Genomic DNA, 13,974 nt, shown 5'->3' with positions numbered 1-13,974 from the left:
TTCGTGAATCATCATTCATAATGCCTTCAAGATTGGGCGTCGCGAACGGGCTCGGCCAGTTTCAGCAAGGCCTCCCTTCAAACCTTCATAACCGATGTCGAAGGCCATGGCTCAAACACTCCTCCCACTCATCAACTGTGACTTGGCGCTATTTTGGTCGCCGTAGTCATCAATGGGAAAAGTTGTTGCTTATTTAAGCAGCTATAGCTTCAATTGTACGACTTATAGCGCCACCGCTATAGCGCTTTACTGTTTCGAGTGGATATGCGTTCGTACCATCAGCGTCAAATGAAACGCGAACAAAACAACTGAAACGCGAGCACAAACAATCAAAATTATTAGCGGCGGGAAAGGAGATATACGCGTGGTCTATTAACACTTCCAAAGAGTGATCTTTACGCTTTCGATGCGAAAATCAGCAGCTCTAGTATTCAACCTCGCTAGTGCAGATTTGCAGTTTGTGTTTCAATTCTTTTGTTTGCGTCTCATTTGACGCTGATAATATATTTATTCGGTCATTAAGCAGCGAATAATCATACAAATATTCCATTAATATTCAATATTCTTGCACTATTCAGTTTTTATTTGATTCGGTCTCGATAAAGTACTATTCGCACATCGCTAATGTTTACTATAGCGACCCACAGCAGAGAGAGCGGGGCTGGGGTGCTCCCCTGGTCTACCCTGCAAAGTAGCGGGTATGGGATGGTATTTGAGGAATGGAACGTTGGTCGTCAGGCTTGGGTTATGGTAGTTTGGGTTGGATTGGGGACAACTTGGGATTTCAAAATTGATCCGAATTGAGTCGAGCTCCTTTCAGACCCCCGCAGAAGGCGGACACTCGTTCTTCGCCTAATAGTGGCCCTCGGCCTTCAAGCGTACCTCCATACCACGGAATGCTCGCCGGGGCCTTCGACGCTCCGAGAAACGGTACCCTTGAAAGGCAGGTTTATGGGGTACCCAAGCCCAAGCCAGGTTCCTGCACCCAGACCTTCCTCCACTGCTAGAGACCCGTACTCACACGGGGGACCCCTTTAGCGGTTCTCAGACCCAGCATGAACTGTGGTACTGCCCAAAATGCCCAGGATGGCACCGCTCTCTGCTAGGAGTCACTTTTAGGTCCTCATTTCTCTCCCACACCTAATAATAAGGACGCCCTTTTGGAATCGCTTCATTAAAAGGATGACGTTTTGCTACCTAGGATATATATGGTCCACGTGAGATTTTCTCCGGGCTTCCTAGCCGTTACTCGGTGTTTACATCTCTGACGTTCCCAAGTTTCGGGGCTTACTGACCCTCGGGGCTCACTACTAGACCGGTGATTTTCGACAGTTGAAGCCAAAGCTAAGTTTCTCAGAACCCAGACTTGGCTCGCCCAGCCGCAAGGTACCGCGAGCTCTTCGAAATCGAAAATTATCGCACCGCTGCTTGGTTGTACGCCCTTCGTACTGAGAGGGTGATCCTTCGGCATGAGAAAATTTGGGTTTTTTTTTAATTTTTGCTGTATTTTGATATGCTAGATTCGTACGAGCCCTGTGTGGACCCATCCAGACTTGCCAACAACCCCTGGCTGCATCCCGCTCACAAGGCCACAGAGAGAGCGCCGCCAAATCTCCTGTGGATTCGCAACCCCAACAGGATGAGCCGCGGCTGATACTGGCCCAACCACTGACGTTAATTTCTGACGGGAGGGAAGCCGAAACCGCCTGAACTCAGTCTCCATGAAGCGTTGAATCTGTTAAAAAGCATTAATGATCATTTTTTTTCCAATCGGTTACGCGGAACGTTTAGTGGCAGCGAAAGTAAAGGCCGCAAGTTTTATATTGCCACGGATCTGTGTACTGTTGTTCACGCTCAAAGCCGCCAGCACTGGGATTTATCATTTGCTTCTGACGCGAGATGCGACCTGACTTATCTGGAATGTTTGTAGTCATTCATATTTTTGTGGGTGCAGGCCAGCCCAATAAAGAGTTTCTTTTGGAAGCCGTTTTAGCCGATTTCTTGACTGCCAGACGGCCGTCTCCACTACGTGACAATGTCGGTCCTCTTTTAACTTATCCACGAATAGGTTATTAGAAAACATTCAGGGGGGCACTTTGTTCACTTAAAGGGCGGTGAGGCAGAAGCCTTTACACAGCGCGGTGTTGCTGTTTGTGTCACTGATGTGTGGTCAAGATGGTAATTACGTACACAATAGTTTGTGAATCTTAAATGCAGGAGACATTTGGGGGCGTTTGGGAGGCATCCGTCTGATTTGACGCCTTTCCGCAAACACTCTCCAGCGTCCTAGATAAGGAGAACTACATGTGCGTTGGCAGGAAGTAGCGTAGTCGTTAGCACGCTGGGCTGCCGAACGGAAGGATGGTGGTTCGGATCTCATCGTGCACAAAGATTTTTATTATTATCAATTTGAAGAGCGTAAAGGATGGACGGACGGACGCGAGCATGAGCCATTAAAGGCTGTCGCCTTAACTGAGCGGTTGGTCAGTGAGTGCACTTCTGGGGGCTTTTTACTGAATCTTAACGGGGTACCACGTTGCCGTCTTGCATGCAGGGTCCTGTGGCTGGCGAGCGCGTGCCCGTTCCTCGAGGCGGTGGCCTACGTAACTGCGTCCCACGTGACTCTCCCGGAGGCACTGTGGTCCCTGGGAGCAGGATGCAGACGCATCAAGGCGCTCGTCGTACCGCCCTTAGACCCGCAGTGAGTGCAATACGGTACCGACACGGAGACCAGGACACGCACTGGTGTTTTGGTTTCCCGACGACGTTCAAGGATACGCTATACGACAACGTCACTGTGTGTGTGGTATCGCGACGCGTTATCAAAGGCACGTGACCACGTCGCCTCGGTCACGCTCTCTTCGTTTTCCCTTGCCCACTGTGATAATGTGGCTTATTAGAGCGCGTTGCGCCAACCACAGGCGCGCATTTTCTTCGTTTCCGTTATCACGGAATAAAGCCGTCCAATCTGAATTATGCTGCCTGCGTTGTCTAGCTTCAAACTCGACAATGTGCCATTCACACGACTCTGGTCACCACATCTGGCATGCCCAATGCAATGCCCAAGCGCGTGGTGGGGGTGGTGGTGGTGGTAGTCGTTTTTTTATTAAAATAATAGTAAAAAGGAAGGAAAAGATCTCTGCCAGCCCCGGCATCTGCCATCTATACTGGAGCACCTGAGCTGGGGCAGCGGAAATAAAGGATAGCAGGCAGAATTGAGAAATTAAATGAAAGAGGTGAGGGGACAGGAAGAGAGGATAGGAGGAGAAGTAATATATACAAACTATTTACACAATAAGAAATGTGTCTAGGTTGTGCGCGTAATTAGTTCATTTTAGAGGAATTAAAACATAAGCGCACCCCACTGTGTTGGCTACTACTGGAGTGGGGTGTCCAGTTATTAATCTTTCAAGGTAGAACTTGCGAAGCGTTCAGTCACTGCGTGTAACTACCTGAAATCAAAATTTAAATTAAAAAATGAAATTAAAATTGGTTTTGGGGGAAAGGAAATGCCGCAGTATCTGTCTCACAAGCGCGTGACCTGGACTGACATTTTTGCCCGCTGTGTCTGAGGCCATTCTAGGGTGGCTGCATGGCACACACTATCGTCGGCCGCTGTAAACACATCGGGCTGCATGGTCTTGGACCTAGCGGCCAACGTTCGCGGCAATAATATCAGTTCAGGCCACGAGCTCGGACACAAATAGGAACTACAGGGCCTATCTACATCTGTTTGTCGGATAATTAGGTAATTACTGCATTAACTAACTGCTTAAGTTTTACGTCTCACCCATATCTTGATACTATAAGATTGAAAGGTACCGGCTCTATAGCCGCTGCGTGGTTTGAGGCGGTTGTCTTCATCTTCCGCAAGCTCGCTTCCCCGCACGTTTCTCGCGCTTGAAGCCGTCACAAACTCGAGTCACGCTTCCAAAGCAGAAGATAGGTGTCAGCACGTGTTCACAGTGCTGACTGCTTCCTCAGAAAATCAAAAAAGGATGACGCGCTCTCCTTTTCTGGATAGAAAAATGGATAAAGTTGCGCCCTATTACGCCCACTTCACATGCAGTAGTTCCATTAGAAAGTTAGGGACAAATTATTCATTAGTGCCCATCTGGGCGCAGCCATACGGCGACAAAGTAAAGCTGCGAATCTTTCTCAAAATATTTGCAGTTGAAGAAAAACTAGTCCTGATATCCCAGGACCAAAGCCTGTCCGCGGCAGCCGCTTTACCGACCATCTGTCTGCTAGCAGCCCTGATTGGTGTAGCTGCTAGCTTTCCGAGAAAGCAGTATAGCTTTTCTTTCTTTTCTTTACTTTGCTCAGGTGGATGATATATGAGTAATTACTCCCAAAGCGGAGACTACTCCACCCAAGCGAATTCCCCTCAACACACTGTACACGGTAGTTGAATGAGTTCTTCAAAATAGTTTAATCGGGCAGATAAATTTCTTATTTGATTCTTTTGCTTATACGATCTAATGTCCACCAAAACTCTACTTCGATAAATGTCTTTCAACTTTGCGAAAGGAATATATAATGCTGCGAAGCTTTGTCATGTTTGTTTGTTTTTTTCAATTTTCACGGCCTGCCTGCCGTCACCCCTACGTGACAATATTAGAGTGTACAGTCGAACCCGGATATCTGAAACTCGAAAGGGATCGCAAAATGGATCGATATTTCAATATATAGAAAAAAACGACCAAAGTTAAGCTCATCTGTAACCTACAGGCAAGAATATTTTGCACCCACGCTAGTGACAGGCTCTTTGCAGCGACTTGCCGCCTGCCGGCGGCATGCTGGCAGCGCCCCGCTCGCTGGGCGTTGGTGAGCCTAATTTGCTTCGCATCCGAGCTGCAGAGAGCGTTTATTAGGAACTAGGCGCTGCCTATCGAATTTTGTTACCAGTACACAATAAATAGAGTAACCGCTCATCAAAATTAATCTGCAGTTGGCTTCCGCACGTCTTCGGCAGCGAAGTACGCCAGGAGAGAGCCACCGTTAGGCTTCAGTAAGGTCGGCTTCCCCCCATCACAGCGATGCGGCGTGGAAAATGAGTGCAGGAGATGGAAGGCCACCCTCAACCCAATCCACATTCACCTGGTCACACGGTTTTACAGCGCTAGCGCTGCCAGCAAGTGCACGAGGCCGTGCAGCTAACCAGTCTCTGCGCGCAAGAAGTGTTCAAAGTGTGCCTTTAGGACAAGCGCGACACTTGCAGGGGCGTGGCGCGTAGTTCGATATACGAAATGGCCGGCGAAATTGTAGTTCGATATACTGCGTGACTTCCCTATCATTATATGCGGGATTTTCAAGAGAATAATGTGTGCGCTCTATTGATGCAAATCTTTGCAATGGTTATTTGTTCATTCCTCAAAGCTGCCCGCACGCGTCTTTATCGCTTTGTGATGCAAGACGTGGCCAGATTTATCTCGAATGATCGCAGACGGGCGGAACAGATCCTACTTTGTTTAGGACTGTCGTGGTTACTGTGCACGTTTGCCTCGAAAGTTTTTTATGAGCACTAAATTTAGCCAGGCCGAGGGCGGTAGGCACGCTTGTTGCTATCGCCACCACCGAGTCGTTCATTTCTTTGTGGGCGCGAGTCAGCCCAATAAACTTTGTTTTGGAAGCCATTTTCGCTGTCTTCCTGAAGGATGGACTGCCGTCACCACCGAGTAATTCTATATAGACGATAATTAGAAATATCCGGATTCGACTTTAACACCTTGAAGTGCCATGTGTATTGACGTTCTTATAAACTTGATTCGCCTCTATCGTATCTTGTTTTCTGTTTTCGCGCCTTATGCGCGTAGGTAACCACTGCTTGCGGTGATGTTCTACTTGCAGAAAAAGGCAAGGCTACGCTGGCCATCGGGTCTGCCAGATGTTGGGAAAGTGCTGGCCTCAGCTGCAGGTCGCGTGCGTCGGCGGAAGGAGCCTTACGTTGGCCAGCGTCTGCTGCGTTCGTAAGCCCATTCATTTCGATTGTTTCTGACAAGGAAAACAAAGTAACATTTAGAAAAGAAATCAAGCTACCCTTGCGCAAACAATTCCATGTCACCGAGCAAGCGCACAAACCGGCAGTCATACCTCTTTTAATTCGAAAACTTGCCATATGGCATAAACTAGGGCTGGCGGTATATTAGAGATAGTCGTGTAGTCTGTTCTCCTGCACGAACATGGGAAAGCTGCGGCTGTTATTTTGTCAGCAAGCCTCTCTTATGGCTGTAAGTCGAATTTCATGCAATATTCGTATACTTGAGGCATTTGTTTCTGCACACGTGCACAGCAGGTGAACCTCTGTCAGTTGGCAGCTGATATCTCTATGTTGGCTCTCAAGCCGCATTTTTGGTTAAAAGTCCCCTACGGCCGAATTTTAAAATTATTCTTGCTGCTTTCCCTGAACGCATACTCCACAGCACAACCACTTGCTCTGTGCTTGCGCAGTAGGCCGTTTCCAGCGGCTGCTGCGACGACGAGTTCACAATGGCAGAGCGAACAGTCTCTGCTGCACAGTAGGGTTCCTTAATATTACCTAGAGGGAAAGCTGGCGCCCCGCCTATGGGAGTTTTCATGGAGCTTCATCGAGACCACCTCAGCCACCATGGGCGCTCTAAGTATCATGGGACGGAGAGCTACCGACTGCAGAACCACAACTTTTGGCCAAATAATAATGAAAAAAAAACATTGTTCGATAATCAACAATGCCCTAAAATTCAATACCCCCTGTATAAATTGCAACTCGTTCATGATTAAACTGCGTGAAAGAAACAGGGACAAAGGCAGGAAAACACGTACACACGCAGCGCGCACTAAACACGTACACACACAGAGCGCACTGTGTTCTGTGTGTGTACGTGTTTTCCTGCCTTTGTCCCTGTTTCTTTCGCGCGGTTTAATCATGAACGAGAAGCACCAACTAGCCCACCAGAAAACCCTTGTTAAATTGCAACAAACGAGCGGAAAAGTATCGAAGTGTAAAGTTTGCCTAAAATAAGAGATGGCTTGCTCTCCTATTGGCAAAGTTTTGTGCACCACAAAAACCAATATTTAGAGCTTAACAGGCGCACTTATAAAAATAAATGTTTAAAAAATGTTATGGCTTAAGCAATATAAGAGGTTTTAAATGACACTTCGGAAAACAGAAACCTTTTATTGGCGTCGCTGCTGTTGCGTTTTCGCTGCTATGACTTTTGCGCATTACTTTCGCACCGAAGTCGTCTGCGTGCGGGGCGCGTCGTGGACGGAATGGGGCATTTTAGTAACGCCACTCTGTGTTCCCGAAAAAATCCGACTGTCCCGCACCAAGTAGCTCACCGGCCTATTTTGATTTTAGCGTCCATGGTGGCTGAGGTGCAGCGCCGCCAGATTTCCCTCTATAGTTGATAGTAAGAAACTCTGTGCTGCAGTGCAGCTGCACTGAATACAATGGGTTGTTGCCAGACCAACCACTTGCTTTTTCTTTTCCAATTTGGATTCACATATTTCTATTATTAGGCGCATATTCCTGACACCAGACGCGTACAAGTGGCTGAGCCAAGGATCGGCTAGGAACGGCATGAAAATTACAGGGCTCCCTTCAGCGCTTCCTTGAGTTAAGGGAGAAAGGAGGTCTCTTCATATGATGTGCCAAGGAGTGCTCTGAAATTTATGTGAAGTGAACTAACTTGCTCCTGTCAAACTGTTAGCCTCGAGCTATGAAGCGCTACGGAAGAGCTCAACGAAAGCGTCTCTCCGTTGTTTCAGAGAACGGACATGAAACGCTACACATTGGAAGAGATTCTTCATCCTTTCTGAAGCGACGACGACCATTCGCCCCCGGAAACAATGTTTGGCCAGCGAAAACATTAACTGCGGGACGAGGCAGTCCTGTGCGAAGCACCGTGCGTCAATACGTTTACGGCTTGATCACATTTTTTGCACGAAGAACGCTGTTATGCGTGTCGTCGATGTTTTAATTCTTATCAAAGCCTGCTGCAAAAGCGGGTCACAATAAAACAGCCAGACATTGCACGAATAGTAGCAATACGTGCTATAAATCGTGACTGGGCTACACATACCCATCGCATGCTGCATGCTACATATAACCGACCTGTTTAGAAAGCTGAATCGGTTGTAGCGGTTGTCTAAGAAGAAACGAGCTACTAATTATCTCAGCTCCCATTTCATATGTGAGAGCATTCTTGCAAGTTGACTTTGTGAACCTCCTTCCCAACTTAGTGGTGCCTTCTAATTCCACCTAACGCCCATCTTTACTTGGGCGTTTGTTGACAGTTCACTTTTATAATGAGCATACATATACGCTTTTTGAAAGGACACTGAAGAAAGCATTTGCTTTGAATTATCACAGCGTGCGATAGCTGATGGCTGCTCAACGTAACCACGAGCCATACGAGACGATTTTTCCGCTTGTACTTCACAGCCTTTGGAAAACGCGTTTGTTGGACCGGAATGCTGAGCTTGTCGTTTTCCCCAGAGCGAATTCTGGCCAGACGGTGCTCCACTGAAGGACACTTACGATGAAAGTGAATTTCCGCCGGATTGGTTTCCGTTATTGATGTGTTGTCTTTGCCTGCCACCCTTCTAGCTGTGTTAGTCGTGTTTTCTGTCAAGTCGCTGCAGTGCGGCCACTAGCTGGCTACTTTGTAAACAACCTGTGTATATAAGGGTGTTTCACCTAAGAGTTTCCAAAACGTCTAAAAGTAGGCTTTATGAGTTATAACAGCGCTTTTTTCGGCATAGCTTTGTCAGCGGTACAGTACGTCAGAATGCAGCTAAGATGTGCTAGCTAGCAGGCTGGCTAACTGATATTAAACAGTTAACTTTTTAGCTATTACTGTTAGGCTCCTTAATTACTGAAAGGCGTGTAGCCCATCGTAATTAATATCCATATCACTCTTTAGAATTTCGAAAACGTGGTTACGCTCCGCGCTGTGGTCCAACAAATTTTGGCTATTTCGATGAGGTATACGTGACCTGGAGAAGTTGCTTTGCCTGCAAGCTTCTCAAAATAGCATGTATTTTGGAGCGATGCAGCCAAAAATTGTTGCACAACAGCGCCGTGGGTAACCGCGTTTTCGAAAATATAAAAAGTGATATGGATATTACTTACGATGGACTGCACACGTCTCTCGATAATTTAAGGAGCCTAACGGTAATAGTTAAAAAGTTAACTAATCAATATTAGTTGACAAGCCTACTAGTTAGACATTCTAGCTGTATTCTGATGTACTACTCCGCTGACAACATTTCATGCCGAAAAAAGCGCTCTTCTATCTCAAAAAGCTGATTTTTCAAAATTGTGTAATGTCTTCGGAATAAATTCTAGATTGGGCAGAAAGAACAGTCGTAGCAGTGGTCTATAGAGGGTAATGCGCCCGGCTCCCATCCGAAGCGGCAGTGGTTCAGTTCCCAACTAGGTCACGAAATTTTTATTTTTATCTGTTGTTGCTCGCTTCTGACGTCATTAGTCTTGAGAAGGATTAATGGCTGTGACAATGCAGTTAGCCTCCGAAAGGACGAACTTTCCGTCCAGTAAGGCGAAAAAACGCTTAAAGTGTAGACTGAAGCGCAACTCTCAATTCTTCTCTCAGCTAAAATTGCTCCCTTATTAAAATGTACCCCATATTGCGGGATTCTCTTAAACAATTGACCAAAACTGTTCTAACTTCGAGTTATTGATGAGTTCGCTCTCGCCCTACCACTTGCTAGCCATCCCGGTACGCTCAGTTCGTAGAGCGACTGATACGGTGAAGCGGTGGACCCGGGTTCGAACGCAGGACCAGGACGAATTTGTCTTCTACTGCGAAGTTTCTGTTGAAGCTGTATATATTTTCTTTTTGGAGCCGTAGCTGGGCTTAGGTGGACGCCAATGAGTAAGCTAGTACTCCCTTATTACAAGGGTATATTTTCCCGTTTACAATACATTGTCTCGATGGAAACAGGACAGTTTTAGGCAGCTTTCTCTTTTATCTCTGTGCACCCGCCGCGGTGGCTCAGGGATCTTGGGGTTCGGCTGTTAGTCCCACGGGGTCGAATCCCCGCCATGGCGGACGCATTTCGATGTAGGCGAAATGCATAAACAATCATGTGGTGCCAGTGCGTGTTAAAGAACCCCCGGTGGTTGAAATCAACCAGGAGTCCCTCTCGGCTGCTACCCGCGTGAGAGGTGAATCCGGAGCAGGGACGGAGAAGTCGCGCACCGCCTCCTCACACCCATCCATCGGAATGCCGCTTAAGAAGCAACAGTGAGCATCGTATAATTTACTTTGTTGTCTCCTAGCACTCAAGCCCAAATTCACGGAAGAAGCCTTTTGTCTTTATGGTCCTCTGGTCAACAAGGGGTTGGCCACCTGACACGGCGGACAGCTCACATCGCAGGCTCACGTGACCAAGGTGGCAGGTTGGCCACCAGCATTATCGCTCTCAATGCCTCCGACGGCGACAACGCCGCACCTTATGCGGAACGGGAGCCGCGGCTGATGTCCAAGCATAGAAAGATTGTAATAAACATTGTGTCACACATGTACTGTACATCATCCCCGCCATGCAAAGACACACAATTCACTCGATGTACCATTTTAATCACATAGTAATACCATGAATAACAAAGCGTAACCATGATAAACAATGCAAAGCAATGACCACACTGTGCTAGCGCACCGAATTCGCATTTGGCCTAACTGCTCAAATCAACCTTCATTTTTTTTATCCTCCGTACAGAACATCATGTTTCGAAGCAAACTATTTCTAAGGAGACAAATTTCGGGATTTTCGTTTTGTTAACACGTTAGTGTTTGTAGCACTTCAAATTGACTTCATTTAAAACAGTTTGCACATTTCGTAAGATGTGCATGTATTTACTCGCTCCTGGTAAATCCCGTGACGAGCTTACGGTTTACCCTTTCATGCGAGGAACTTTGTGTCAGTTTCGATACTTGGATTTTTTATTTGTTGCAGCTGCACCGTGATGATCGTGAACGCAATGCCCTCGTAGGCCCGTGAGCGTAAGCTGCCCTTCTGTCCTATTTTTTCGAGCTCCCTCTGTCTCTATCGCAGTGCGGTCCTGTGTGAACCTGGTGTCTTTCGAGATCGACAGAGGGCGTGAAATTGACGAGGCGTCCGCTGAAGCAATGGTGGAAGCTGGCCTGCACCGAATCGAGCGCCTGTACTTCACACACACCGTTATATCGCACAGAGCTGTCGTGATTCTGCAAGGTAATATGCCACGGCTGAAGTATACGGTTTTCAGTCATGAATTGCTCCTCAGCACTGTCTTGAAAGATATAACTTATGTTAGAGAAAGAAAAGCCTCATTTGCGGTTCAAATAACATGTTCTCGTACGTATACATGTGCTGTATAAGTGCTGTGACTCGATGCAAACAGCGATATGTCACCACAGCTGCTAAAAACGTGTCGCTATTCGCTGGTCCTCTTTGTTGGAAATATGCCATGTGTGTACCCAGACCTCAATTTATCTCTGCTCGGAGACTTGTATTTTTGCACTGCGCTTGTACCTACAAACAAAACCGAATTGACGCTTAACGCGAAGGGGCCTGCGGAGACGACAAAACGGAAATGCGGCTTTTCCGCAGCGATGTGGAAATCAGTTGCACATCCAGCCCTTCTCATTAAATGAGTAACACTGCGGTCTAAGTGTATATGAAGCTAAAAATAGGAGTGTAAATGGGCGGGGAGCCTCTCCTACGGAAAATGAACAGCGAATGTGCGTGAAAAAAAATTTGCTGCGGCGTCAAAGATCAGTGAAACTATAAGGCTGTCGGGCAGAAGTTCTGGCAGCGAACTACACTACGAAGGCATACCTGACATACGCTATGGTTCCTTGTGTGACCTCTAATTTTGCTTCCTGCAGGTGCTTGCCCAAGAATGAAACAAACCAGCATCATACTGCACGGACGAGACTTTGGCTGTGCGTCGGCATTGAACGACTGTGTGGCTAGCTTAAAGGTGTGCACAAAACCGGTCCAATTTGCTGTGCATGCTAAAGATTACACCACTGCAAAAATTAGTACAACGATCTCGCTTGCCACTTTTCAGGTGCTGCAACGAACGAAGCCGTTCGACATTATGCTCAGACTTGTACTCACCGATGAATAGGGCGGCCTCGTCGGATATAACGCCTGAAGCGAATGACTTGGGTGTTGAAAACGTGTACGCATTTTGGACGTGTAAAACCTTTTTTCTTTCACCCGCTGAAGACACGGATGCCCTCTGGTTGCTGGAAATACGTGACTCGATGAGGGCTTCATTATGCCGGGCTATGCTAGTGAGGTCCTGTCTGGCCAGTCCGGTCACGAGGTCGGCCGCCTGCAGCCTGGCGCCGATATGGCACAGAGAGCGCCATGACGCGGCAGTGAATGTCCGACATGCACCAGGACAAAGGCCTGTAAGCTTTCGCTGGCGCAGCGCAGAATGCGCAGAAAACAAGCATCAGGCGCAACTGCAGTTCATCCCAGTAGAGGTCGTTGGATGCCTCGGCCACGTGCGAGACGCCTTGAAGCGCATTGGGTCGCGTTTGCACTCACGCTCCGCTGACTCAACTGCCACAGCCCCGAATGTGGGGCCACGAAACAGCCTTCGTTGATTGAGCTGCTTCGTCGTCTTGGAAGCCTTCCCTTGTGTCGTCACTGAACCTAGAGGGACAAACCCGACGCAGCTGACGCGGTATACGGGCAACGCTCGCAGTCACCGGCCACGGAGCAAGACAGACCGGAGTACATGCAGGATCTGCTGAAGCTGATACGAACGCTTGGGCGAACTGCAGTTTCGTGGCATGTTGTTTAGGTGGCATGGTGTCTCTGTTCTCGTTGATACTGCCGCCAACCACACTGGCCGGTTAATTAAAAAAAAATCGTCTGCAACAGCGGGCTGCCGTGGGCGCTTTGCTTAGATGTTGTTAGCACTTCAAAAGATGGCACATAACCACACTGGGAATCGGCCAAGAATCGGGAGGCAGTTGTTGCTATACACCTGTACCCGACCCGCACCGCCAGAACGCACAAGGGGCTACATAATAAAGGCAAAAGAAAAGCACTCAGGAGAACACCGAAGACGTCGCAGAGCTGTTGTCTTCGCGTGCTCTAGCGTGCATTTTGCTGAGATTGCATGGCAAAGTAAACCTCTTTCTCTTTCTTCCCTTTAGCAATTAAGCTCATGAAGAGTGCCAAGGAAGAAATGTGCATGCCTGTGGATTTTTTTTCCTGAAGAAATAATGGCGCAGAAAAACACTCACGAAAACGGCGAGAAAAACAAAGAACACACACTAACTCTCATTAGTCTTTATTTGCAGCCAGGCCAACCTATATATACGGGGAAACAAAGAAAACCAAGACATGCACAGTGCTGAATAACATACAGTGACAAGCCACGTAAACATAAAAAATCCCGGAACACGTTCAAGAAACTTGACTTCTGCCCTCAAGAGCTTGACAGACGTATCGCTCCTACCATGTTAAGCTTCCAACAGAGCTCCACGGAGAAGTGGAGCCGCCCTGGTGGTTGAACTACTATCTTGTCCAAGATGGCCACTGTGGTACCCCCTCCCCCTTAAGCAAGGGGGAAGATGGAAAGCTTGGAAGCGTTCTCGGCAAAAGGTTTCGCACCGCAATAAAGGCTCAGCGCTGGATGTCTCCTCGGCTGAACAGTCACCGCGGCCTCTTTGGTGCTGTGACCCGAAAAATGTCCGTCGACAAAGAGGGTACAGCGTAGAACTCCTTCCCTTAAATGACGCTAAAGCGATTCCGCCATCGTCTTCTCGGTCGTTTGTCCCCCACTGGTGCGATCAGCCCACCAGTGCCACAAGTTCCCGTATCCATGCATGCACTCGCTGTAATTGTTACCCCGTCAATTGGGGAATGCACACCTCCGACCATGGAGAAAGGGACCGCGTGGCGTTTCTCCTGTAGGCCAGAGACTTCTGAACTCAGCATACTGCATTGCCGCCTCTGAGC

The 13,974-nt window shown here is 47.8% G+C and overlaps 1 protein-coding gene across 1 annotated transcript; it reads left to right on the top strand.

The window, feature by feature from the left end:
• The first annotated feature begins 1,928 nt into the window (after positions 1-1,928).
• Positions 1,929-12,898, top strand: LOC144132748 (F-box only protein 41-like). Its single transcript, XM_077665386.1, has 5 exons — positions 1,929-2,701; positions 5,851-5,969; positions 11,062-11,220; positions 11,877-11,971; positions 12,062-12,898. The coding sequence occupies exons 2-5, from the start codon at positions 5,888-5,890 to the stop codon at positions 12,119-12,121; spliced, it is 396 nt and encodes a 131-aa protein (XP_077521512.1). The 5' UTR covers positions 1,929-2,701; positions 5,851-5,887; the 3' UTR covers positions 12,122-12,898.
• Positions 12,899-13,974: the final 1,076 nt, after the last annotated feature.

Source organism: Amblyomma americanum, chromosome 1 (assembly GCF_052857255.1).
Source record: "Amblyomma americanum isolate KBUSLIRL-KWMA chromosome 1, ASM5285725v1, whole genome shotgun sequence".
Classification (NCBI taxonomy): Eukaryota; Metazoa; Arthropoda; class Arachnida; order Ixodida; family Ixodidae; genus Amblyomma; species Amblyomma americanum.
The sequence above is the reverse complement of the archived record's forward strand: the minus strand, read 5'-3'. Positions and strand labels throughout refer to the sequence as shown.